Below are 27,845 nucleotides of genomic sequence, written 5' to 3'. Positions count from 1 at the left end.
ATATTTGAGTAGCCACTAAGTACCAGGCACCATGCTAGACGCAGAGATTATCATGAAAAAACAGACAATAAGGATGGACCCCACCTCTGTGGTGCTTGCAGTCTTAGTGACCATTTTAAAAGGGGAGGGGAGGGAACCAACAGTTTGAAAACAACAGGTAACATCAGGGCCTAATGGCTAGCAAACTTTTTTCCCTTACTGTGTGTGTGATCGTGAGTTCAACTTTACTGCATTCTTCATATTTACATTAATTGCTGTAATTAATCTACCAATAGTTCATTGTGATACATTGAAGTTACAGGTAAGAGCAGTTTGAATCTGAAAATTCACTAACCTATTAAAGTTAATAGATAACTGGCAAGAGGCAGTGCCATTAATAATTAAAAGTACAGTTTCTACAGACAAATTGTTTAGGTCCAAATCATAGCTCTGCCACTTACTAGCCATGTGATTTGGCCCAAGTAATTGAACTTCTGCCTCAATTTCCTCATTTGTAAAATGGGAGTAATAGTAGTAAACACATCATAGGATAGTTATAAAGACTAATTTGGCTTATGCATATAAAAGGGCACAAAATGGTACCAAACACATGCTATAGAAGTGTTCGCTATTTTGAATCATTATATCCTTATTTTTACAAGGAATCTTGGGATTACCTTTCTTGAGCTTAAGATACCTTTAAATCAAATTCAATGGCCTAGAATTTCAAGTTTTATTAAAGAATTACAAGTTAGATACTAAATATAAAACACATTCACTATAAACTGAAATGTGCTATCTGAAAGTTATTACAGCAAATTTATTACAGGCCTAGTCTACAGAAGGCAAGTTATTCTGAGGAATTAAATATCCTTTCTACTTTTGTTCATTCTTAACAGTATTGTCTGAAGGGCAAGCTTGCATATAAAGGGAAATTTTTTTATAGGAATACTGTGCTATTTTGAGAGCTTCAAAGAACTTAAAACGGCTGTCCACAGAAGGCACCTAGGAATCTTTGCCTTTAACACTTATACCCACAATATAAGTACCAGTTTATTCCCTACCAAAATATTATATATATATATATATATTATACAGCTAATGTCTTGGTGAACATGTTTCTTAATATACATTAAAAGTATTTTTCCTACAATAGAAAATCCCTGGTAATAACTCACTAAAAATATTTCACTTAGTAACTTGTCACAGAGTCCTGTGTGTACCTGTCAGAAAGATTCCTAATATGTTCATTCATGTATTTCTTTACAAAGTAGTCTCTCACTTGGGCAATAGTATAGACCAGTGACAGATCCTCTTTCCTTTGTCCACACTGTCCTCTGAATGAAGCTTCTCAAAATGTGTATCTGATCAGGTCATACCTCACTTTAAATGTTGGTATCTAGAAAGGCAAGCCCCCATACCTGGTTCTTCCTCAGGAGTATTTTTGTTTTTGACCCTTTGCTTTTCCAAAAAAATTTTTAAATCAGTTTGTGGAGTTCTGTGAGGAATCCAGTTAGAATTTTGGGATTGCACCAAATCAATTTGGTGAGAATAGATACCTCTCTTGAGTCTTCCTAGACCTCTCTAGAACCTTGTACAATGCTAAGTAGAAATAATGATAGCAGACATCTTTGTCTTGTTCTTGATCCTTTCAAGAAAGTGCATACAAGTTTTGACCATGAAAAGAAAGATGTTTGCTACAGTTTTTCAAATGTACACTTTGTCAAGATGTAAAGTCTCCTTCTAGTCTTAGTTTTGCAAGAGGTATTGGGGTTTTATTTGTTTATCTTAATAGTCATAAATGTACATTGTTTACAGCAATGATCAGCAAACTACTGCCCAGTCCAAATCCAGTCTATTTTTATACAGCTCACACACTAAAAACGATTTTTATCTTTTTAAATGGCTTGAAAAAAAAAAAGAATGGTATTTCTTGACACATGAAAATTAAATGAAATTCAAGTTTTAACTTCCACAATAAAGCTTTATTGGAACATAGCTACATCCATGTGGTTATGTATCATCTATGACTGCTTTTACATTCTAATGGCATAAATAAGTAGTTGCAACAAAGATCATATGGCCTGCAAAGCCTAAAATATTTACTCTGTAGCCCTTTGCAGAAAAGATTTGCCAAGCCCTGGTTTAGGATCATACAGTTATACAAGGTTTGTTATGAAAAATAGCAAGCTCTCACCCACCTCTTCCCCATTATCCCTTCCCCAAGGGCAACCACTCCCATCTCTTTCAGTTGATTATTTTAAAATATACTTGCATTTCTCTCAACAGCACAATTATATTACTTCTTTAATTTTGGGCTTTTAGAAATATTGCCTTCCAGTTATGGAAGATGAGGATGTAACTATCTGCCTTCCCCACACCATCCATATCTCTGCCATCCCTCCCTTTTCCCAATATGCTTTTATAATAATTTTAGTATTTCAATATTCAATGTTATGATTCTCTTAGTTCAACTTATGATCAAGTCATGTAGTATACTATGATTTGTTTTCCAGTGCAAAGCTTTTTTGTGTTTCCTGGAGAAATTATTTTTGTTGTTTTTTTTTTAATGTCATTTCATTAGTTTTGTTTTCACCATTTCAAACCAAAAATCTTCACTAATTGTCTAAATTTCCTCTCCAAACATTCAGATGCATCAGGTACTAATAATTTTATCATCCTGGAGATGTTTCCTAGAGCTTTCTAGTCTACTGCCATTTGGATATTTTTAATGTTCATTATAATTTCTTCTTTGATTCAGTAATTATTTTTATGTATGCTCTTAAATGTTTTAAAATTTCCAAATGAATGGAGATTTTCAATGTATCTTTTTAAATTGATATATTACTTGATGTGGTCAGAGATGATGGTCTGTATGGTATACATTCTTTCAAAACTTTTGAGACTTCATTTATATATATCCTAATTTATAGCCTAATAAGTGGTGAAATGAGAAAGTGCATGCAAACTTGAAAAAAAATATATGCTCTTTAAGTATTGAATGCAAAGTAGTATGTCCATTAAATCAAACTTGTTAATTAGGGATACAGTAAAGTTTTGTTTCAGTCTCTGATTAGTCCAGAATCTGCCATTAGCCTCCTCAGATTCCTGTATTCATGGGTAATCAAAGATTGTGGGATCATGTAAGTTATCATCATTTCTGATTCCTTGAACCCCAGATTTGATTGAGAGCTTCAAACCTGTGCTTCCATAGTATTTGAAATTGTGTGTTTGATATCATTGTCTCCCCTATTAGCCTATGCATTAGTTTCATATAACTGCTGTAACAAATTGTCACAAACTCAGGAAATTCAAGCATAAATTTATTATTTTACAGTTTTGGAGGTCAGAAGTCCAAGATGAATCTCACTGGGATAGAATCAAGTATCAGCAGTCCTGGTTCCTCCTGGAGATTCTGAGGGAAGAATCCATTTCCCTGCCTTTTTTCAGCTTCCATGCATTATTCCAACCTCTTGCTTTTGTCATCAAATCTGCTACTGACCCTGACTTTCCTGACTTCCTCTTATAAGGACCCTTGTAATTATAGTGAACCTACCCAGTTAATCAAGGATGATCTCCCTATCTCTAGATCCTTATCCTAATCACATCTGCCAAAGTCCCTTTATGTAAGATAACATATTCATAGGTTTGGGGTATTAGGACATGGACATCTTTGAGGGCCAATTATTCAGCTCCATACACAAAGAAGTCTTTTCTAATAATTCCAGTATCTGGAATTCCTGTAGATCTCTTTTCTGTTGTCTGGTTGTTTTTTTTCTCTTGGTTTTCCATTATTTGCTCCTGTTTTCTGACATACCTGGTAAATGTCTTAGTGTATTTACCACGTATGTCTCTGTAGACACAAAAATTATAGAGATAATTTAAGGATCCTAATGAAATACTCTTTCTTCAGAGAGGATTACTATTTCTTCTGGAAGGCTGTTACAGTAGGGGCAGGTTACTTTAACCCAGTCTAGGACTGTTCTGATTTGAAAGTGGATTTCTGTCTTTGTGAGGGCTGCTCTGTTTCTGTACCACCTTAATCATAAGGTGTAGCTCTGCAGGGGACCTGGCAGGTCCTACCAACCCTCCACTTAGCTTTTCAGCCTCTCAGCTACTGCTTTCTGCCACTCAGCCTCTTAGATTTCCAGCTTCTTAGATTATCTTAGAAATCAGCAAATGCCTTGAGATGAAATGTGGTGCCTAATGTCAGATTCACATCTCCGGACCTTTACTCCTGAATCTCAGTTCCTCAGATCCTCATAGATGATAAATATTTATATCTTGAAAGAGTAAACCAATAATTGTTATTTCTTCAATTGCTTTGTAATTAAAATTCATTTTGCAGGAAAATAATTTTCTTTTAGTTTTTCAGTAGGTGGCACTGTTTGCTAAAGTACCTGTAAATGTAAAAAAAATTATTTAATAAAATGACTTAATTATTTTAAAAGCACTTTGAAATTTAGAAGGGAAAACTGATAATCAAGGGGAACTTCAAAGGAGATGAACCCCAAAATCTGAGCAAACGCACTGGCCAAATCTTTTGTCTAAATGGAAGAACTGAGCAGAAATATAAGTTGCTACACTCTACAATAATTATTTTAATTATTCATTAAATTTTAATTATTCATTTCTTCAACCATTGTTTAATCAGTGCTTTTTCTGTTTAAAATACCACAGTGACTAAAACGCTTCAAAGAGCCCAGTTGTCTGGTTAGAGAAATTATTAAGCTATTTTAACTTAGGGATCTGCCAAGTACAGCCAGTAGATCTGTCATCTGATTTTGTAAGGTTTTTGGAACACAAGTATGCCCACTTGTTTCTGTCTTGTCTATGGTGGCTTCACAACTCAATGACAGTCCCGTAGTTGCAACAGTGACCATATGGTGCAAAAGCCTTTACTGTAATCTTTTTTTAAGAAAAAGTTCTCTAACCATTGTTTTTACTCCAAAAGAGCAAAATAAGCAATAATAATAATAATAATAATAATAATTATAATAATAGGTTCGTCTATGTAAGTTATGGTCTACAAACTGGGTTGAAATGACCTAATTTAAAAAGCATAAGTATCTTAGATAAATCTTATAATTAACATTATAATAATTGATGGACAGTCCTATGTTCTTGTCAGGAGGCAATGAAGGCAGCCTAAAGTAGTCAAAAGAACCTACTTGCAGCTAATAACTAAGAAAAGTAGACAAACCATAATAAAAATAAGTTTTAAAAGATCTGAAAGAGAACAAAATCAGGTGGCAACCATAGGAGAGTTTTGTAAGCAGCTGGTAAGAATTATGAGTTTGTGGCTTTTGGCTGACAGTATCCCTCACTCCTTCAAGCAATGAAATACTGTGATCTAACTGGCTCAAAGTGGCAGCAAACTAAGTGCAGGATTGTTGGAAGAGAAGCTGGAAATTTTAGGGGGAACCCCGAAATAAGGGACCAATTGAGGGGATTGAGATCCAAAACCAGATAACAAACTGTGCTCCAGTCCCTGGCTGTCCACTGAACTGCGTGCAGAGAGCCTACTGCAATAATGGTCAGCAGTCCTTGAATGAGAGCACGGGGTGAGAGGTGTGTTTGATGCATATATTCCCCAGTAGATGTGCACCCCAGGTAGTAAGAAGCTGAAGCCCTGTTAGTTCAAAAGAGCAGGGAACAGAGGTTGTGCTGGCAGCACAGCTTGAAATTTAGAAGGGAAAACTGATCATCAAGGGAACTGCAAAGGAGGTGACCCTCCAAATCGAGCAAACACACTTGTCTAAATGAAGAACTGAGCAGAAATATAAGCTGCTGCACTCTACAAGATTTGAGTCCAAGCACATTTACCTCTTTCTAAATCAAAACTCCAATCATTCTCTGAAGAATGTAACAGAATTCAGAGTGCCAGCGAATTAGCTTTTTTTTTGATCAACAATAAACCAATTTTGGTTAACTAACCAAAATCTGACATAATAGAGAGAAGAGATAGAAAAAATTACAATTATAGTTGGAAATTTTAACACTTTTCTCAGTATTTGATACAAGTAGAATAAAGAATATGGATGAGTTGAGCAATACTCTCAACCAACTTGTCTTAAAAATTTATTAAATATTCTACCCAATAACAGCAAAACAGACATTTACTTATACCAGGAATACTCAGCAGAACAGGCCATATGCTAGACCATAAAGCAAGTCTGAATACATTTATGGATTAAAATATTATAGTTATATTCTCTGACCATAATGAAATTGTATTAGAAATCACTAGTAGAAGAATCTCAAAAATCCCTGGAAAATCCCTAACAAGTCTTAAAAGTTATATGCTATGTGATTTCATTTATTTGATATTCTTGAAAAGATAAAGCTGCAGCAATAGAGAACAGATCAGCAGTTATCAAGGCAAAGGGATGTTTGGTAGACATGACTGCAAAGGGATAGGGCAGGATTTTTTTTTGATGGGACAGGGAATAGAACAGTTCTGTATCCTGTGGTGTTATATACACGAATCTACACACATGTTAAAACTCATTGAACCGTATACCAAAAATAAAGTTGATTTTACTGTCTCTTAGTTTTAAAGCACGTAGTGGTAGGGTTGGCCTTCACGGGCATTTGGCTTCAGGATTCAAATGATGTCAGGGCTTGGATTTTCACTGTTTCTTTTCTGTCTCTTCCACAGTTTTTGTTGCATTCTTTCGGTTCATATGGTAGTCCTTGGTAGCTTCAGGTTCACACCATCACAATGCCAAATCAAAAGAAAGAAAAAGACCATACTCAACTGAGAGCTCAAACAGAAGTCCCAAAATTGTCTTGCTGGATCTTGTGCACACCTTGAACCAATCATTATAATTAAGGGGATGGGAGCAATGCACTGATTAGCATAATGCAGGCCATATGCTCCACCCAGGATCCTTGGCAGGTAAGAGGGAAAGGTAACTTCATAGCAACCACATGACCTGAAGATGTGGGGTGGAGGGAGGAGCAGATCCTCAGATGAAAAGCAGGGTGCTGTTATTCCCAAGAATTGGGCTCACATAGTGGGTATCAAAAGCAATACATAACCATTACACTAACCAGCTGTTTGGTCATTTGCGGTCAAGATGATCACACTGTTACTATTTTCCAGGTAGTAGAGCAAATAATTATTTAATTACAATAGTATGTTTTTCTTCTAAAAGAATCACCATCTCAAAATTCCTTTAGTACAATTTTTTAATTTAGATACCTCTTTAGGTCCCTGGATAAAAGAGTTTCTAAGACTGTAATAAAATTGCTCATGTTCTGTGCTTATTACAGATTCTCTAAGGAAATTGCACAATGACTTGTTTTCTCTTGAGAGACAGACTTTAGGGGAAAGTTGAAAGGTGATTAGCCAGAAGGGTGATGATTTACACAAGAAATCGTCTAGGCGAAATTTGGTGTGGAGAAACCCAGGAATCTGAGTAAAACATTTCTTTATCATCAAATCTTGTGATTCACAATGATCTTTACATATATCTCTCTTGATTTTCCTATAGTCAGCTGGACATTTCCACAGGAACTTCCCGCAGGCATCTTATCAAATTCAATGGGTCTACAAGTGAATGGATGATCTTCCACTCCAAACCTGCTTCTCATTCTGTATGTCTTAGTAAATTATTTTATTTCCCCCCCATAAGCCCAGCCTGGATATGGTGGAAATGCCCTTTGTTTTTCCCTGTCCCTGTCCCTCCATTTTCCTGTCCAATCAGTCACAAGGTTTAGTTCATTTTAACAATGTCTTTCAGATTGATCCTTGTTTTTTTCCCCCACTGTAACTGGGATGACATGCTTAGCCTAATGCAGTTTTCTCAAATAGCCTCCACTGTCACTTTGCCCCCTTCCATATTGCTAACAACGCATTGTCCTACAATGTAATTAGCTCACTGCATTGTTAAACTATGCTTCAGTGAGGAAAAAGACTGAAATAGTGAATGGTTATCCTTGAATTGTGGGACTGGTGATCTGTTGTTTTTGTTTTTTATACATTTCAGTATTTTATAATATGCAACAATGAGCTGGAGAAAAGGATTCAGTGCTTTCCACCACCTACTTAGCATGGAACACTGGCCCTACTAGACGCCACCCCAGCTTTCCATTTTTGTCTGCTGCCCCTCGCTCCGGTGAACTCTTCGTTGCAGCCTGTGGCTTACAAACTGAACCAGAGTGGTCTCTTCCTGGAAATGCCTAGGAGGTCCCTGCAGAGGATTAGGGGCTCTCCTTCACTCAAAGGGTCCCCCTACTGTTTCCTTTTATGTTTTATGTATAGGGCTTCTTCATAATATTTCCTTTAAAAATGTATTTAGCTTCTACGTGAAGGTTTAAAAGTCATTATCCTATCTGGCATTTCAGGAAGCATTTTCTGACCTTGCTATGCTCTTCCCTTCACAGCTTTGCTCTTGCTGTTTCTTTCTTGTGTGTCTGATGCCATTTCTGCCTTTGTTTTTTTTGTAAAGTTTTTCCCTTCAAAACTTAGCTTTTGGGTGTGTTGGGGAGTGGTGACTAGGGTGTCAAGTCTTTTGTGAAATCTTCCCATGACACCAAACTGAGCTAGTCACAATCTGTGTTCCTCAGCCTCTTTTCAGCTATGCAATTCATTTATTTCTCCATTCCATAAACGTGTCAAGAACTGAGCTGGGTACTGGTGTGCAAGGTTGATCAGCACACTCACTGGCACTGAATCAGTTCCTCACATTTTGTGTTTCCATAGAAATCTGTCTCATTTTTCATAGCAGCCATCACACTTTACTTATTTACCACATTCCCTGCTGGACTATAAACAACATGAGAGAAGTAAGTGCGTCTGCCCCATTCATCTCTTTATGCCCAGCACCTAACAGTGCCTAGAACAGAGTGGGTGCTCAAAAAATATTTATTGAATGATTGTCCTTAAATCTGACACACAGTTTGGTGGAGGCATACATGACTGCACAACATATTATTAAATTATTGCACAGAGATTACTGGTGGGAATATGAAAGTCTAGGTGGATATTTCTACCCTAGCATTTCTTACATAGTATTATTTATTTCTTTCGGCCATTTTTCTTAATGTCCCTGGTAATTTTTGATTGAATGCAGGAGAGGGAATGAACAATTTCAGAGTTCTGGATGATGTTGTCCTTCTCTGGAGATTGACCTTATTCCTGCAGGCAGCTCAAGTAGGACAGATCGGCTCCCGGACAGGGCTGAGCTCATGTGAGGCTCGGAGCCAGTCTTACAGTAGTTGTCCACTTCTACACTGCACTCTTTCCTCAGGCGATGACTTCTAAGAGTATCATTTGAGAGCCTGGAATATTTACTGGACCCTCCTAGGCAGGGTTTGAACTCTAATTTCTTGGTTGAAAAGTCTGCTTTGCTTTTTCAGTCATTTTTCTGCTTGGTTTGATAGCCTCTCATCCCATATACCTTAAGAATCAGCAAATACCTCAAACTCAAAGAACAAGTGTTGTGAGCTAAGTGTACTTCTGCATCTCCTTTATCTCCAAGATCTTGGCTTCTCAAGTCCTGGCTGCTCATGAGCCCGTTGTTCTCACTGGCTGCCCTCATGACATTACCGAAAATTGTTGGTTTCTCCACCTTTTGGCATCTCCTCCCTGCCTGGCTTTTCAGGTTCTCTCCCCAAGCCAAGTATTTGTAAATGCCAAATTGGAAAGCAGAATGCAAAATGCTGGGTTGTATTCGATGAGCTACTTTGTCCTCCAAGGCCTGATTTGTCAAGTCTTGATTACTGCATCAGCTTTCTGATAGCTTTAGACAGATCTGCTAAAAACTTTATCTAGATGTACTAGCTGTTCCTGTTATGAGTATTGGCCTGCCAGAAAGGACTATCATAGCTGTAAAGGAAATCTCTTTTTACGTGTTCAGCGTCTGTAGGATGTGTACTGATGTCCACTTCTCTGTACTCGATATTTGTTATTTATACTTTCTCTATTTTTTCTTTATCAGTCTCACCAAAAGTAAATCTATTTTGTAAGTCTGTTCAAAGCATCACTTTTTAGTTTTGATGATCCTTTTTATTAAGTGTGTTTGGCTCCCAAAGCAGCAGGTACCAAGAAAGATTAAACACGCAAGAGATTTATTAGGGGAAACAGCAGAGAGGGAGGAGGCCCAGAGAGGCTGGGAGAGCCATCAGGCTGCAATTCAGGTCTGACCTTTTTTGAAGAAGAGAGGAAAGGAAAGTAGGCTAAGGAAGAGCACTAGACTGCCATAAAATTCAAAGAAAATCTTGTAGGCCAGTGGGGAGTCACCCTCTCAGATCACCTAAGGACAGTTGCCTTAGCTTCCCTACCATTTTTAGTCATTGGCCGGAAGTAACCCCTGGGGTGAAGGACTCAGTGTGGATGTGGAGATGAATTTCAGAGCAGCTAAAGCCGTCAGTCAGTCATGCTCCCTAGAGCTGAAGTTCTGTCAGTGCACATGCTCAAAGTTGCCATTACTCTAATTTTGGGCCATAGGAAAGCCATTATACCAGTGGGAACAAGACCCAAAAGGAATGCCTGATCCAAAAGCTGGGAGGCTCTCTGCAAGTGAAAGAGGAAAAAGAAAAACTGAACACAGTTTATTTCAGGTCCCAGATGCCCACTGTTATAATACATCCTTGTAAATTTGTCCCAAGAAATTGTTGTCAAAATTTGTACACTTAAGTAAGTCAGCTATAGGAAAAAATGAAATAAATATTAATCTTAAAGTGACATTTGTAGACATAGAAGACATGAATAATTATTTACCAGGGACATATTCCACACAGTATTTGCATTAGATGATCTAGTTGTATCAAACTTGATTTACTAAACTCATGATTGAAATTAGTACCAGAATTCAGTCCTTCCTTATATAGTTTCCTGGGCCAGTGCTTTCAAGAGTTTGTTTTATCATAAAATTATTTTCACTTAAACAATAAACAAATAATAATAATACAGGTTTAAGACTGGTTAATTAAAATGAGAATATAACACATTACGGTTACTGTCCATCATGTTGTAGAGTCACTACATGTCCTCTCTGTGTTGTGCAGCCCACCCTCCCCTTTCTCCCTCCCCCCCATGCATGCTAATCTTAATACCCCTCTTCTTCTTGTCCCCTCTTATCCCTCCCTGCCCACCCATCCTCCCCAGTTCCTTTCCCTTTGGTACCTGTTAGTCCATTTTTGGGTTCTGTAATTCCACTGCTATTTTGTTCCTTCAGTTTTTCCTTTGTTCCTATACTCCTCAGATGAGTGAAATCATTTGGTATTTCTCTTTCTCCGCTTGGCTTATTTCACTGAGCATAATACTCTCCAGCTCCATCCATGTTGCTGCAAATGGTTGGATTTTTCCACTTCTTATGGCTGAGTAGTATTCCATTGTGTATATGTACCACATCTTCTTTATCCATTCATCTACCGATGGACATTTAGGTTGCTTCCAATTCTTGGCTATTGTAAATAGTGCTGCGATAAACATAGGGGTGCATCTGTCTTTCTCAAACTTGATTGCTGAGTTCTTAGGGTAAATTCCTAGGAGTGGAATTCCTGGGTCAAATGGTAGGTCTGTTTTGAGCATTTTGACGCACCTCCATACTGCTTTCCACAATGGTTGAACTAATTTACATTCCCACCAGCAGTGTAGGAGGGTTCCCCTTTCTCCACAGCCTCGCCAACATTTGTTGTTGTTTGTCTTTTGGATGGCAGCTATCCTTACTGGTGTGAGGTGATACCTCATTGTAGTTTTAATTTGCATTTCTCTGATAATTAGTGATGTGGAGCATCTTTTCATGTGTCTCTTGGCCATCTGTATTTCTTTTTTGGAGAACTGTCTGTTCAATTCCTCTGCCCATTTTTTAATTGGGTTATTTGTTTTTTGTTTGTTGAGGTGTGTGAGCTCTTTATATATTCTGGACGTCAAGCCTTTATCGGATGTGTCATTTTCAAATATATTCTCCCATACTGTAGGGTTCCTTTTTGTTCTATTGATGGTGTCTTTCGCTGTACAGAAGCTTTTCAGCTTAATGTAGTCCCACTTGCTCATTTTTGCTGTTGTTTTCCTTGCCCGGGGAGATACGTTCAAGAAGAGGTCACTCATGTTTATGTCTAAGAGGTTTTTGCCTATGTTTTTTTCCAAGAGTTTAATGGTTTCATGACTTACATTCAGGTCTTTGATCCATTTTGAGTTTACCTTTGTATATGGGGTTAGACAATGGTCCAGTTTCATTCTCCTACATGTAGCTGTCCAGTTTTGCCAGCACCATCTGTTGAAGAGACTGTCATTTTGCCATTGTATGTCCATGGCTCCTTTATCAAATATTAATTGACCATATATGTTTGGGTTAATTTCTGGGGTCTCTAATCTGTTCCACTGGTCTGTGGCTCTGTTCTTGTGCCAGTACCAAATTGTCTTGATTACTATGGCTTTGTAGTAGAGCTTGAAGTTGGGGAGTGAGATCCCCCCTACTTTATTCTTCTTTTTCAGGATTGCTTTGGCTATTCGGGGTCTTTGGTGTTTCCATATGAATTGAGAGGGATTGCATCAAATCTGTATATTGCTTTGGGCAGGATGGCCATTTTGACGATATTAATTCTTCCTAGCCATGAGAATGGGATGAGTTTCCATTTATTAGTGTCCCCTTTAATTTCTAAAACCATCATTCTTATACACTAATAAAATGGAGTATTCAGCAGAACAAATTTTTGAAAAGAAATAGATATGCATAGTTATGTTTCCAAATAGTCAAAATGGCCATGTGTCAGTTTGAGTCAGATAGTCAACCAAACAAGAGGGTGGTACAAAAACTCATAACTTTACTCTAAAATCCCTAAAATTGACTTGTGGAAATAGAAAATTTCTGTTTAAAAAAGTTTATAAATTATGTAACTTACAATTTCATAAAATTCTGAATGAATATTCTATCCAAGAGAAAAATAGAACTCTGAGCAATGTATCATATTTGTACAAGGCCCTTGAATGTCACATGTATTAGTCACAAAAGAAAACACTTATCCGTGGCAGACTCAGTAAGATTTCAGTGAGGTGTTCTGTAAACCACTCTTACTCTACAAAGCTCAACAACACACAGTTTTGTGTGGAAATTACTGTGTTTCAACTTGGCACATAAGCTATTATCTAACGTGTGCAATCAGACATTTTCAAAAAGTTGTACAAATCATTATATTTACAAATGTGGCAGAAAGTGAATTCAACAGTCTATGAGCATTCATACTTCATTTACATCTTTAACAAAAAACAGTGGAAAGATTAACACTATAGAAGTAAAAAATACTAGGGCAGCTCTTAAGTAAACATTAGAGTCACACAAGAGTCACCCAGAGTAGTCAAATACTGTCCCCTCTCAATTCTACTACTAAAAGTGAAACAACATGGAGGCTAATCAAGTTCAACTCTAGAGATACAAATCTTTCATAATCCCACTTATTTATCTGTTTGAAATATGTGATCTATCTTTAATTTGTGGTCTTAAACTTCTGTTTTACAAAATCCAAAAAGAAGAGAAAAGCAACACAATAAAATTATCTGAAATAAAAATATTAAATGTTTATAATTAAGGAAACCCAAGAATTAAAATCATGAAATTTACTCATACATTAGGAGATATGAAATATATATATTTATTTAAAGTAAATTATACTGCTCTAACATGTTTCTTTGATCCGTGCATTGTTCAACTAATCCAAAAATTGTATACATTCACATTTTTAAGAATATTCCCTGTGAATAAACAGTAACACGACCTACAAAGCTGTCTCATTGACTTAGTGTATGGTAGGAGACAACACTCAGCCAACCAGTTTGCTAACCATAGGAATGGTCTCTGTTTGGAAGGTCCTGTTGAGTGGGAATATGCTCCCTAGTCACCTCTGTCTTATCTGATGCTGTAGTAAGAATTTGTTTGATCTTCATTTTTGCACTAGCCATGTTGTAACCCCAGAATTTTTACTTATTTATATTATATTATATTTATTTATTTATTTTGGTATCATTAACATACAATTACATGAGCAACATTGTGGTTACTAGACTCCCCCCATTGTCAAGTCCCCCCCCACATACCCCATTACAGTCACTGTCCATCAGCATAGTTAAGATGCTATAGAATCACTACTTGTCTTCTCTGTGCTATACTGCCTTCCCCATGCCCCCGCCTGCTACATTATATGTGCTAATCGTAATGCCCCTTATTCCCCTTCTCCCTCCCTTCCCACCCACTCCCCCCCAGTCCCTTTCCCTTTGGTAACTCTTAGTCCATTCTTGGGTTCTGTGATTCTGCTCCTGTTTTGTTCCTTCAGTTTTTGCTTTGTTCTTATGCTCCACAGATGAGTGAAATCATTTGGTACTCATTTTTCTCAACCTGGCCTTTTTCACTGAGCATAATACCCTCTAGCTCCATCCATGTTGTTGCAAATGGTAGGATCTGTTTTCTCTTTATGGCTGAATAATACTCCATTGTGTATATGTACCACATCTTCTTTATTCATTCACCTACTGTTGGAAACTTAGGTTGCTTCCATTTCTTGGCTATTGTAAATAATGCTGCAATAAACATAGGGGTGCATATGTCTTTTTGAGACTGGGAAACTGCATTCTTAGGGTAAATTCCTAGGAGTAGAATTCCTGGGTCAAATGGTATTTCTATTTTGAGATTTTTGAGGAACCTCCATACTGCTTTCCACAATGGTTGAACTAGTTTACATTTCCACCAGCAGTGTATGAGGGTTCCCCTTTCTCCATATCCTCACCAGCATTTGTTGTTCCTATTCTTTTCTGTGTTGGCTATCCTAACTGGCATGAGGTGATATCTCATTGTGGTTTTAATCTGCATTTCCCTGATAATTAGCAATGTGGAGCATCTTTTCATGTTCCTGTTGGCCATCTGAATTTCTTCTTTGGAGAAGTGTCTGTTCATATGCTCCACCCATTTTTTAATAGAGTTATTTGCTCTTTGGATGTTGAGGTGTATGAGTTCTTTATATATTTTGGATGTTAACCCCTTGTTGGATATATCATTTACAAATATATTCTCCCATACTGTAGGATGCCTTTTTGTTCTGCTGATAGTGTCCTTTGCTGTACAGAAGCTTTTTAGCATGATGTAGTCCCATTTGTTCATTTTTTATTTTGTTTCCCTTGCCTGAGGAGATGCGTTCAGGAAAAAGTCACTCATGTTTATATTAAGAGATTTTTGCCTATGTTTTCGTCTAAGAGTTTTATGGTTTCATGACTTACATTCAGGTCTTTGATCCATTTCGAATTTACTTTTCTGTGTGGGGTTAGACAATAATCCAGTTTCATTCTCTTGCATATAGCTGTCTAGTTTTGCCAACACCAGCTGTTGAAGAGACTGTCATTTCCCCATTGTATATCCATGGCTCCTTTATTGTATATTAATTGACCATATATGCTTGGGTTTATATCTGGGCTCTCTAGATACTATTCTGATTTATTTTTAAAATGGCTTTTTTGCAACTATATTCTCAAGAAAGTTGCATACCCCAAACCATTCATCTTAGGTGATGATAACACTTTCAACTTTGCTTCATCAGCATTCTCTAGACTAGTCACTTTTTCTCTCATTTCCTTCTCAGCAAAAATGTCTCGGGTATGTTTGCATAACTCTTCTTAGAGGTTTGTTTTTTAAGCCATTTGACAATATTTGTCTTCTAATTAAAGCATTTAATCTGTTTACATTTACTGCAATTACTGATATATTTAGGCTTAAATCTAACACTTTACTAATTTCCTTCTATTTTTCCCACCTATTCCATGTTTCTTTTTCTCTCCTCTCTTGCCTCCTTTTGAATCATTTTAAAAAATTAATCTATTATCTTGATAGTTCTACATTCTATTAACTTAGTAGTTATACATTGTCTTACTATTCTTTTAGTGGCTGGGCTAGAGAGCATAATACGCATCCTTCACTTATTAAAATCTAACAAAAATTAGTACTTTATGTACTTTATTATTTCTAAGACAATGCTATGACCTTAGAACTTTCTGTCCTCTCTCCCTGAAAATAATATGCTATTGTTGTCATGTAGTTTAATTATACATTTGAAATCCATAAAACATTATTAGAATTGTTTCAAACAATTATTATTAAACTTGCCCTCATGTTTACCCTTTCTATTGCTCTTCATTCCTTTATCTCTAAACTGCCATCTGGGATTATTTTCTTTCTACCTAATAACATTCCATTCCTCCAAGCCCGCCAAACATATACAACAATTTTCTATTGTTTATATATTTTCATATATATGTGTGTGTGTGTATATATACACACACACACTTACATAAGATTTTATTACTGTTCATATGGTCAATGTTCATTTAATTTGCTCACACGTTGGCCTTTATTTGTTGGTTTTCATTCCTGCCTGCATTTCTAGGCTTCCATGTGGATAGTTTTCCTCCTGCCTGAAGGCTATGCTTTAATATTCCCTTTATTGTGTGTCTGCTGATGACAAATTCTCTCAAGGTTCTGTTTCTAAAAATGACTTCATTTCATCTCCATTTTTTGCTCGGTATAAAAATCTAGATTGGCAAGATTTTTCTCTTTGTCCACCTTTAATTACATTTGACCTAACCTCCAATTATCAAGAGAACTACACTTTTGGTTCTCTCAGAAAACAATCTTAGGCATCGTGAATATTCCAGTATATGTAGGTGGACATAAACTCTACATTTTCTAAAGTTGGGAGTTGGAGAATATAACTGTGGATCCCCTCCTCAAGAAAACCACACTCCTTGCCCAACCCTCCCAGTATACAAAGATCAGAACAAATAAAATTATGAATATTTGGAAGTTTAGAAATTACAAAATGTAGTCAGGGAAGTGGGTTGAATTGGCAAGGGGCAGATCAGACAGCAAAAACCCCTGGATGTTTGCTGCAATTGTCCAACCTTTAAGGATGGTTCTTTTTCTTTCCTTACCTTCTTAAACATCATTCACTCTCTCTTCCAACAAGTACTTTTTAAATCCTGATAAATTGGATAAGGACTAAGCCTGGAAGGAGCTTCCAGTAGAGAAGACAACAGGTACACAAATACCATTAATAGACTGAAATGTCACAAGACATGCATAGAAAAAGTCCTTCCCAGTTCAGAGGAATGAAAGATTAGGGGAATAAAGATGTTAAGGGAGGAAAGAATTAGGAAAAATGCCTCTAGGAGGCAGCATTTGAGCTGTATGTACCTTTAAGATAAGAAGGAGTTTGGTCATGCCAAAATGGTGACCAGAACAAGTGACAAAAGTTTCTGGAAAGCATTGTCCAGGAAGGAATCGACAAGTACTGCTGTTAGGCTGAACTACACATGCAAAAGAGCAGCAAGAGTAAGAGTAAATGCCTGCCCACGGCCTTGAATGCCAAGCTAAGCATCCTTCTGGGTCTTTGCACACCTGTTGCCTTCTTAAGCCTGTGCATGGGCATGCCTTGGGGTGGCAGATTCACCATTAATAAGGCAGATCCCTGTGCACCTAGGAGGGAATGAGTAAAGTAGAAGATCCCACAGCTAGGAAATAACCTGGGGCATAACTGGAACCCATACAACTGCGGGAAGCCATCCCTCCCGCTGGGCACCAGCGCACCGGCGCCACACCTAGGCGCCGCACCCGCGAGCCCGGCGGCTCCAGGCGGTGGGCGCACGCCCCGCCCAGTCGCACGGGATTGGTCGCCGGAGCTCGGCCAGCTGAAGGGGCGGGGCCGTGGGCCTGGCGCGGACCTGCAGAGACCGTGAGCAACTAGCCAGGCCTCTGGGGCTTGGAGGCTGCAGGCCGCTCCGGGGCTGAGCCCAGCCTGTCTTTCTCGCCACGGCGCAGCCGGCGCGAACGCTCCTTTCCAGCATGCTGTGGCGGGGCAGCCAGGCGCTCCGGCGCTTCTCCACCGGCCGGGTGAGTCTGTCCCAGCTCTCACCCGGGACTGGTTTCCAGAACCTAGGGAGGGCGGGCCAGGCGGCGGGGCTGGGGCTGGGCAGCGATGTTTGGACTGTGCTAAAAGCCAAGACAGCGTTTTAAAAACTGGTACACTGCAGAGAAGGGCCCAGGAGGTTCCTGGACGTGGCTTGTCAAATGAGCCATTGTCTTCTACGGGGAGGGGATGTGACTTTTGAAAGTCTAAAGTCTGGCTGGGATTGACAGGGTAAGAACAGTCACTTGGCGAGAGCGGGCATAGTCGGCTTCCTTTCCTTTTTCGTTTCAATCGTGAGATCCCTGGTCACGAGATGGAGCCAAGGTGCAGGACCGAGCGCGTCTTCAGGAGAGTTGTATCAGGTCAGCAGGGTCCTCCTTCGAGGTGTGAGCGCTCGCGACTGGCTTGCAGAGCCCATTCAGATAATGGCACTCAGAGCTGTTGGCTGCAAGCTCATCACTGCTGAGCTCTAGGCGCCAAGATTTGTAGGATTCGGGCATTGGCTGCCGAAGCCGCCACGCTACAACATTACTAAACTGTAGCGCAAGAACCAAGCCCTGGCCCAGCTCCAACGCCTTGGAATTGCATCAGCTCTTCCAGAAATGGAACAAGAGCGGACACGTTGCATGTGGCGCTGCCTTCAGCACTTCGGGGGCCTCGGGAAAGATACCTCCCTGCACTTAAGCAGATTCTAAGCTGTTTAAGGAAGGGGGAAAAAAATCCATCCTATATACATTATTTCTTTTATGGGAAGTGCAGGCTTGCTGTATTATAAAAGAATTTGCTTTTCCATTCCTTTTCTCTGCCAAAGCCATATGTGCATGTGTACATATTCAGATGCAAAAAACTTGGAGACAGAAGTCTTGAGTAGCACCAGGAACTGGCCCAAAGTTGCATGAATGGAACAGCTTTTGTGCCTCAGACAGCCCCAAATAATGAGAATTCCCTTTACCCTATATGTTCAGTTCTAGCTATTTGGGAAATATTCACCTTTTTAAAAAACAAAGAAAAAGAAACCTGCTCTCATAGAGCTTTTGCTTGCTCTCCTAAGCAGTGCTCTGGACTCCTCCTCAGCCTTCTCCTTTTACATGGCACATGATAATCTGGGTTGAGTGGCACAGAAAGCAAGGGGCTTGTGTCTGCCCATTTTTTGGCATCCTCTCTCAACACCTTTCATTGAATTGTCTCTTTTGGAAGGAAGTCTTGAAGAATGAAAAGTTTACAATAGTGGGGTTTACATAAGATTTACATAATAAAAGGTGAACGTCCCAGGTGGCAAGTGGCATATACAAAAATATGAATATGGAGAAGCACCGGGCATGGTCAGGAGCCAAGGACCTGAGTCTGTACCCAGGAATACATGTGGAAGATTAATGACACATGGCTGGGAAGAGGGCAGGTTCTTCAATGTCCAAAAGGAAGACATGGAATGCTAAGTGAAGAATTTGGGATATTTTACTCGAAATAAAGTGGGGATCCATCCTTCAGACCATGTTCTATAAGAATTGTTCAGAATCAAACATGGCTGATGGGAGCATAGGATAGCATAGCTGCTTTGGAAAATTTTGGCAGTTTGTTTTAAAGTCAAACATGTATCTATGGATAACTCAGCAATTGAACTCCTATGTACTTACCCAAAAGAAATGAAAACTTATGTTCATGGTTACACCTATTCATGAATGTTTATAGAGGCTTTATTCTTAATTAACAAAAACTGGAAACAAGTGTCCTTGAGCTGGTGGCAGGATAAGCATACTGTAGTATATCTATCCGTACAATGGAATCCTACTCAGAAAAAGAAAAAAAAAAGTGAACTACTGAGACACAACAACATGGATGAAACTGAAATATGTACATTAAGTGGAAGAAGACAGATTCAAAGAGCTATGTATTATATGATCCTGTTTATCTGACATGTTGGAAAGAGTAAAACTATAGTGATAGAAAACAGGTCAGTGGTTATTAGGACTGGAGGTAATGGGAAGGATTGACTATTTGGGGTGGTGACGGAACCATTCTTTACTCTGATTATAGCAATGGTTACATGACTCTATTTTTTAAGACTCTCAGAACTGTACATAGAAAAGGATGTATTTTATTTTACTGTATGTAAATTATACCTTTATCTTTAAAAAGTGAAAAAAAAATCACACAGCACTTTTGAGTTTGGTATTAAAACAGAATGAAAGAAGAATGGGAAAAAAGAAAAAAATCTCTCAGAACCTGGCAAAATCCACAGGGAAAATTAGTATGAAATACTTCCTAATAGAATTAATTTTTCCATTCTGTGTCTTAAAGAAATGGACTTAGAAATATTTAAGGATTTCAGCGTAGCAATATGGCCGGATCTTTTTAACTAGTGCAACTATATGTAGCAATAAAACCTTTTGTCAGTTAGTTATTATTGTCCGACTCCAATATTTTGCCTGGCTCACTGCTTCTTAAATTCTCCCCGTGGTGGGAGTTATTCAGCCTTCATATTTATTTGGCATTCTGTTATTTAGCTTCTGCCAGTGTCTGGGACAAGTCTGGCTGGTGATTCTGGGTTCATAGCTTAGTTCTTTATAATCCATTTCAAGAGGTTGGATCCTTTCCTGCTTCATGGAACCGAGTACTGGCTTTATACTCTGGTTTTAGCAACCAGGTCTTAACCTATTTCCTCATTGCCTGCCCCCCTGCTTTGGTCTCTAGTTTGTTTTTAGGACCTCCACATTCAACTTCAAACCACATTGAATTGTGTATTAAGTATTTAGGATTTTGTCTAAATTCTGAGGAAATAATAATATTAATAATAATAATACAAATTATTGTTATAGCACCTAGTATGTGCCAGGCACTGTTATAAATGCTTTACATATATAGTTATTTAATCACCATTACATCTCAGTGAGGTAGGTACTATTATTATGCCCATTTTACAGATATGGAAAATGAGACCCACAGATGTTAAATAACTTTTTCAGAGACTCAAAGCCAAAAAGGATAAAACAGTAAACAAGAAATAAGTAGTCTCTGCCTTCTGTGTTCAAAGATTAGTGGGACAAATGATTAAGCTTATGTTTAGGTAAAGAATAATAACAGACAATAAAGCAAAAAGGAAATACAAATAGACAATAAAATATGAAAAGACACTCAGCCAAACTAGTAATTAGGGAAATACAAATTAGAACAAGATATAATTTTTCACTCATCAGATTGGCAAAAATCATAGTGTTTGACAATACTGTGTGTTGACAGGGATGAGAAAACAGTTCCTCAAATACTCGAGAAGCCAATTTGATGCTATCCATTAAAATTTAAGTTTAAAAATGATCCTACACTTTGATTTGTGGATATCTACCTGACAAAAACACTTTCACATGGGCATAGGAGGCATGTACAAGAATAGTCATTGGGGAGTATTTGTGATAATGACATGTCAAAAGCCAAAATATCCCTCATGACCAAATAAACAGTCATAGTTAAACTATGGAATGCTGTATAGCACTTTTAAAGAATGAATTCTATGTGCTGAGGAGGATAGTCATGGAACATTACACATATTATTTCATCTGTATTATTTTTAAAAACACAAAATAATATTTTATGTGTATATTTCCAGTATATAGTGCCTAAAAAAAATCTGTAGGATGTACACCAAACTATAAATAGCAGTTTTCTCTATGCAGGGTAGAGGGGACCTGGACTGGGAATGGAAGTCAGCGGGGACTCCAGTCTTATCTGTAATCATTTCTTTTTTAATAAGGAAATTGCGTGTATATGTTATATGTGTAATTAAAAATTAATTTTAAAAATTCTATTCAGTTAGAATATTGTAATTATTCTGCACAGAAGCCTGCTTCTGTAGCATGCATGGAGTATGTCCTTCTCTGAATCCAGCCCTTTGGACTGTTCACCCCTTCACTCAAAGTCTTTGAAACATTCTCTGGTTACCAGCCTCATCCAGTTTTCAGGTGCTAAGCATCTCCATATGGCCTTGCCTGCTAGTCACAATTGTGTTGATATCCCTCTTTTTAAAATCTTTTTTCCTTTTTATGATGAAAAAAGAAGTTGGCCATTTAGCCAAGAAATTTCTCATTAATACATTCTTTATCTGATTATGCAATAGGAAAATCAAGTTTCACAAGTTGATGTTTATGATAGTGTCCTGAATCTTGGTTGAATCTTGCACAGATTTACCTCTAAGCAGAGTAATTTGTTGCTTCTGACTACTTAGTATGAGAGTTTGTTGTAATAGTAGTGTGGGCTTTTACACTAATCCCTACATCCTGTGAATATACCGAAGGTGAATTATTAGGTCAGCTTTTATTTTCACTGTCTATCTGCTCAATTCTCAAACATGGGTGCCCACCGGAAGTCATTTTGAGCATCACCTGCATGAGCTGTTAACATAGAAATGAGACCGTATCATATCACTCTTCTGCTGAAAGTCATTCAGTAGATCTCACTGTCTTCACAACAAGGTCCAAATTATTTGACGTAGACAAGGCCCTCCATAATGGGTCTCTTCTCTCTCCCTAGAGTGTCATTTGCTGTCCCTCCCTGACTTGCTGTATATTTATTTACCCACTCATTTATTTCTTCAAAAACTTTGCTTCCTCCATCTGGAACTTTGCAAGGAACTTCCATAATTTCAACCTTCTCTTGGCCACTCCCAAGATGAGCCCCCTAAGATTTTGTTAAGGAGTTCTCTTCTTGGGACATCTCCTTTCTGGACCCACACTGAGTCCTCCTGTCCTATCCCTCTGATGCCAATATGGCTGTACTTGCGTGTTTTCTGAACTAACCTGTGAACACTGGAGTAAAGACAGGGGCACGTCTGTGTGCCTTTAGTGTAGGGAGTCCCAAAGAAAAACACTTACAGAGGCCAAACAGGTAGCTGTGGCTATGAGGGATGTAGACGGTGGTTGATAAACCTCTTTAGAAGTCAGAGATTCAGCCTACTAACGTGAAGCCTCCTTAAGATTTTATCATTGTAGTTTTACAAATGCTCTGTGGGTCACTCTTGCCAGGCAACTGATTTGGAACCCCTTCATGTACAATGCCCAGAGCATGGTAAATGTTCAAAATATACTCATTGAACAAATCTGGCACACTGTCAGGCATGATTTGGGGGTGATGTGTCGAATGCTCCTTGAAGTGTTAGGCATCTCACCATCACAGAAAAATGGACTTCATTTTATTCTTTTGTGGAAAGATCCTTCATGTAAAAGGGTCAATTCTTAATAATTCCTAATGCCAATAGCTTTGGCCTGATTTTGTATACTCTGTTCAAATCTTTCTATTAAGGTAGCTTTTGGTTCACAAAAAGGCTTCAGGGCAGGGCACGCTCAGCTCTGAGCCTTTTAAGTTTTCTATAGAAGACATTGTATATATTTTTTTTAATCCTTGGAGCATAATCAGAAGTCCATATTAACTTGCTTCTTGAAGAATTCCACCAGAATGTGGATAGCCTGGAATGTTCTATTTGATAGTTTAAAAAAGCAGAAGCTCTGTTTTGTACAAAAGTCTCTTGTACTGCAGAACGTCATCTCTAGAGGATGTGAAGATAACAGCACTTACCACCCAGATTTAGAAATGCTGCAGGTCATTTGATGGTCCCCTCTTCTATGTGTCAGGCACCTACAGTGCCTTAAAGAATGTTCTCTGGTCACCAGTCTCACCCTACAAATGAGTGGTGCTGTCTCCCATGCCAGGACCACCATGTACTCCCTGAGAGAGTCTGATGGAACTGTGTCTCACAATTGAACTGTCAATCTATTGCCATATTTTTCTTTTTTTTTAAACAAGGGGAGGGGAGGGACCTTCAACATAGGAAAGCTGTAGAAGCATATTCACTGAAGTGAGTTTGAATCCTGCCTCTGCTCCTTAGTAGCCCTATCCATGGGGAGGTTCCTTAATTTCTCTGAACCCTGTTTTTTCATTTGTAAAATGGGTTACTGTGAAACTTGAAGACACGTAATAAGCATTTGGTATAACTTTTTTTTGAATTAGTGAAAACAGCTCAGTATAGTGCCAGGTTCATGGTACCTTCCCAGTAGAAAAGATCCATCATCATAATTTTTATTTACTTAGGTATTTCCTGTGACAAAACAGTTAACATTTATTGAGCATTTACTATTGTCACGCACTGTACTAATGCATCACACATGCTTTACCCCACCAAATCCTTATATCAACCTTATGAGAGAGGTGCTATTATTATTCGGACTTAAATTTATGAGGCCCAGCTCAGCTTAGTGTTTTAGAAAAGTGGTGGGCATGGGTATGCTTGCAAGTAACTAGACTCAGAATCTCAGGGCCACTTAGTAGCTGTTTGACTCCAGGCTGTACCTTAACTGCTGTGTTTTAATTTCTTCATCTGTAAAAAGGCTTAATAATGCCTGTCTCCAGGAGTCATTGAGCAATCAAAATGAGGTAATATATATGAACTACTTGGCACATACTAGGGTCTTGTTAAGATGTTTGCTATTATTTCCACCCCTTCTTCCTCACCCAAACTCCCCAGGGCAGAATCTTTCACACGGTGGGCAAATGCGCACCCTCCCTACAGCAGAGGTTCTCAGATTTCAGTGTGCCTGTGAGTCAGTGAAGAGCTAGTGAAAATGCTGCTTCCTGGGCCTGAGAGTCTGACTCCGTAGATCTGTGGCGAGGCCCAGGAATCCACATTTTTAGCATCCTCCCATTTGATTTTGCCAACGAGGGGAGTCGGTCCTCAGATCACACTTGGCAAAATAAGCCTATCCCAGTCCGGGTTTTTGTCATCATGCTAAGTCTTTATAGACATGCTTACAGGCATAAAATCTGAACCTTTCTCCATGTTAGAGACTCACCTGTGTAGAATTAAATGCAGAAAGTGTTTCCGTGGAAGTGGTATTTCCAAACACATTGACATGGTCTCTTGAAACCCTGCCCCTCTAGGGGAGTACCGTATCCAGAATTGCACTGCAAATAGCCAGGCGGAAGCTGAACTAGCACCGTACATTTGAGCCTGCTTACCCTCCTGGCTCTTATGTGTCTTAAGAATAGTATTTTAGATGTTTTAAAATATCTGGTGTTGATAGTGGAATGACATATAGCCAAATTTTGTAAGATAGCCAACATGTCAGTTCTGTTTCAAGAGACAACATTACTTATAGGATTTGAAGATAGACTATTTACAGAAAATTTTGATTTTTAGGCGAGGAAATTAAATGATCATGCATTATCTCTAGGCAAACTGTCTTTTAATCTGTATGCTTGCTAGTGTCTGTTAGATATTGAAGCTCTAGGCTCTTCTGGGATAGAAACTTTGGCCTGGGAAAGGATTTTTAAACTAAAACATTAATTGTTTAATTATCAGATCCATTACAAGGAAGGTGTGAATGCCTAAAAAGGAATGCCATCTATGCCCTTAATAAAGTGGGAAATGGGAAAATTAACTTACCTCATAATTACGTTTTCGCAGTGAGGCTTTACTAATTTACAGTGACTTTCTAGAACATTGAAGAATCCCATATAGATTAAAGGAAAATACTCTAAATCCAGATTCTGTGGAGCCATATTCTGACATGGAGGGATGAGAGGTAGAAAGGGTTCTGGGTTGCTGGGACTAGTCTGCTACCAGGACAGGAAGCACATAGGAAGCCATGACCTCTAATTACGGTCTCTGCACCCACCACCCTGCCCCAGACTGCCTCACCTGACGCTTTTCATCACTGTCTTAACAGCCATGTCAACGTATTGCCTTGGCTTTGTGAAAAGGTTCCGTTTTGGGAGAATTTGCTGAAGGTGTAATTGCTTAAAGACCGTTCTTAAAAACTTCCTCTCCTCCAGTGCTACTCTCATCTCTGTGATGTTTATATTTTTTGATAATCATTGTATTTTTGTGCATCAGTATTAATTTTCTTAAAAGATAGTTGAGATGAGTGGTAGTAGCTCATTTTGATGATTTTGTTTTTAAGTAGATACATGGGATTTGGCATCAGACAGACCTGAAGTCAAACCCCAGCTCTCCCACTTTTTGGCCAGGATGACCTTGGAAATAAGCATTTCTAAGCTTCAGTTTCTTCATTCATAAAATGGTACAAAGTGAGAGATAATAAAACAGGATCATTATGAGGATTGAATGAAATGAAATAGTGTGCAGGCCTTAATTCTTTATCTGAAACCTATGGGGCCAAATGTCTTTTGGGGTTCAGAATTATTCACATTTTGGAAAATTAACATGGTACATAGATTCACATTCATATGGTACAATTCAAATTAGGGTCTGAAAGAGTATCTGTAATAAAACACATTGATTTATCTGTAGTGAAACATATGAACACTCATATAGTCTTTTTAAATACTATAAATAGCATTATGTCAGTTCAGGTCAGGATGAAGCCAGATAGGTGTGCAAACTTAAAAAGAAACCTATGAGGACTACAAAGAACATTCTACTAGACCAAACCAGGTTATGAGGTCAAGTGAATTTGGGCCACTTACCCAGGATTTTGGAATTCTGGACTATATGAAAAAACATAGAACAGTGTCTATTATATACCATAACATTTAAAACATTAAAGCTTTTACTTAAGCAGCACTTTGTGTCAGACACTGCATTAAGCATATTGCATATTAAGTCATCTCCTTCACTCAAAATCATGTGAGACTGGTGTTACTATTATTCCCATTTTATAGATGAGAAGGGAAAAAAAGTCAAACAGAAGTTAGTTACTTGCAAAAGGCCACACAATTAAGGGGTGGCACTAGGTTTTGACTTCATATAGTCTAGCTCTACGTTCTGCTTTTGGCTCCTATGTTAATACTGGATGTTAGCCTTTTCTCTTTTGGAGGTAAGAGGTGAGTCCAGTTTTTATTTCTATACTGCATGAGCATGAAAGCATTATCATGCTGAAGTAGGTCTTGCTCAGAGTTAAATTCCCTTTAACTGTGAAACTCACATTTATTTGTTAACCTCTGACCTCAAAGAGTGGAAGTGGCCTATAAAAATATATGCAATCCTAAATATTATTAGGAATAATCAAGGGAACTAGAGCAAAAGAAGGAATACTTAGGTGGGAGATTATTTTCATGACTGTCTATACATACTGTAGTCTGAGTTTAGTGTATGTGAATACAAATTTTATTTTGTAGATCTTTGAGTCTTTGTCCTCAAGTCATCTTGCATGATTGAAAAAAGAATGATTATTTTCCATGTCTTCTAGCCATGCCAACAACTGTCATCATTAAACCATTCCACAGGTTTATTTCCAAAACAAGCTGAAGTTAGCACTCATTGGTCAGAGCCTCTTTGGACAGGAAGTCTACAGCCATCTCCGCAAAGAGGGCCACCGAGTCGTGGGGGTCTTCACTGTTCCAGACAAGGACGGCAAGGCTGACCCACTGGGTGAGTGTATCTTGGAACAACTGGACTCTGCACCGGCCATCCAGCTATCCAGCTCAGACTGCCTATCCCCCATGAGCATTTCTGTACTTCCACTTCTTTGCCACAGGCCCCAAAGACCCAGACTGCACGCCTCCCCTCTGGGCTGTGCCACATCCACTCTGCCTATTGAAAGCCTTCTCTGAAAGCTTTTGCAGAGTACATACAGACTAAAAAACCCTTCCTTCTCTGTGGTGCCCAAGACAAAGGTGCAGGCCCCTATTGTATTAAGAGTCTCTCCACTTACCTCCCTGGTAATCACCAGGTCCATCAGAGGAATTTCCAGGCATGCGTTTTTCTTTAATTACACTTGTGACTTTCCAAAGGTGCTCTGAGGCTTCTAGAATAATGCCTGATGACAAGGTGCCAAGGGAAATGAGGGCCACATCCAATAATAGAAATTGAGGTGGGGACAAAAAGAATACATTTATCTCAGAAAAAATTAAAATTGTAACAGGTCAAATCCTGGTCATAATCTGAATTGTTCTTCACCATGCTTTATTTGTGTTTCGTGAAGCTATAAAATTGCAGTATGTGAATCCATAACAATATAAACTCATGG

The 27,845-nt window shown here is 38.4% G+C and overlaps 1 protein-coding gene across 1 annotated transcript in view; it reads left to right on the top strand.

Moving 5' to 3' along the window:
- Nucleotides 1-17,673: 17,673 nt before the first annotated feature.
- The window catches only part of ALDH1L2 (aldehyde dehydrogenase 1 family member L2), a 45,739-nt gene continuing 35,567 nt past the window's right edge, over nucleotides 17,674-27,845 (top strand). The window contains exons 1-2 of the mRNA XM_073213769.1: nucleotides 17,674-17,858; nucleotides 27,103-27,247. Of these exons, the coding sequence (XP_073069870.1) occupies nucleotides 17,811-17,858; nucleotides 27,103-27,247 (193 nt within the window). The 5' untranslated portion in view covers nucleotides 17,674-17,810. The remainder of the gene's footprint in view (nucleotides 17,859-27,102; nucleotides 27,248-27,845) is intronic.

The sequence above is a fragment of the Manis javanica genome, chromosome 10 (assembly GCF_040802235.1).
Source record: "Manis javanica isolate MJ-LG chromosome 10, MJ_LKY, whole genome shotgun sequence".
NCBI lineage: Eukaryota > Metazoa > Chordata > Mammalia > Pholidota > Manidae > Manis > Manis javanica.
The sequence above is the reverse complement of the archived record's forward strand: the minus strand, read 5'-3'. Positions and strand labels throughout refer to the sequence as shown.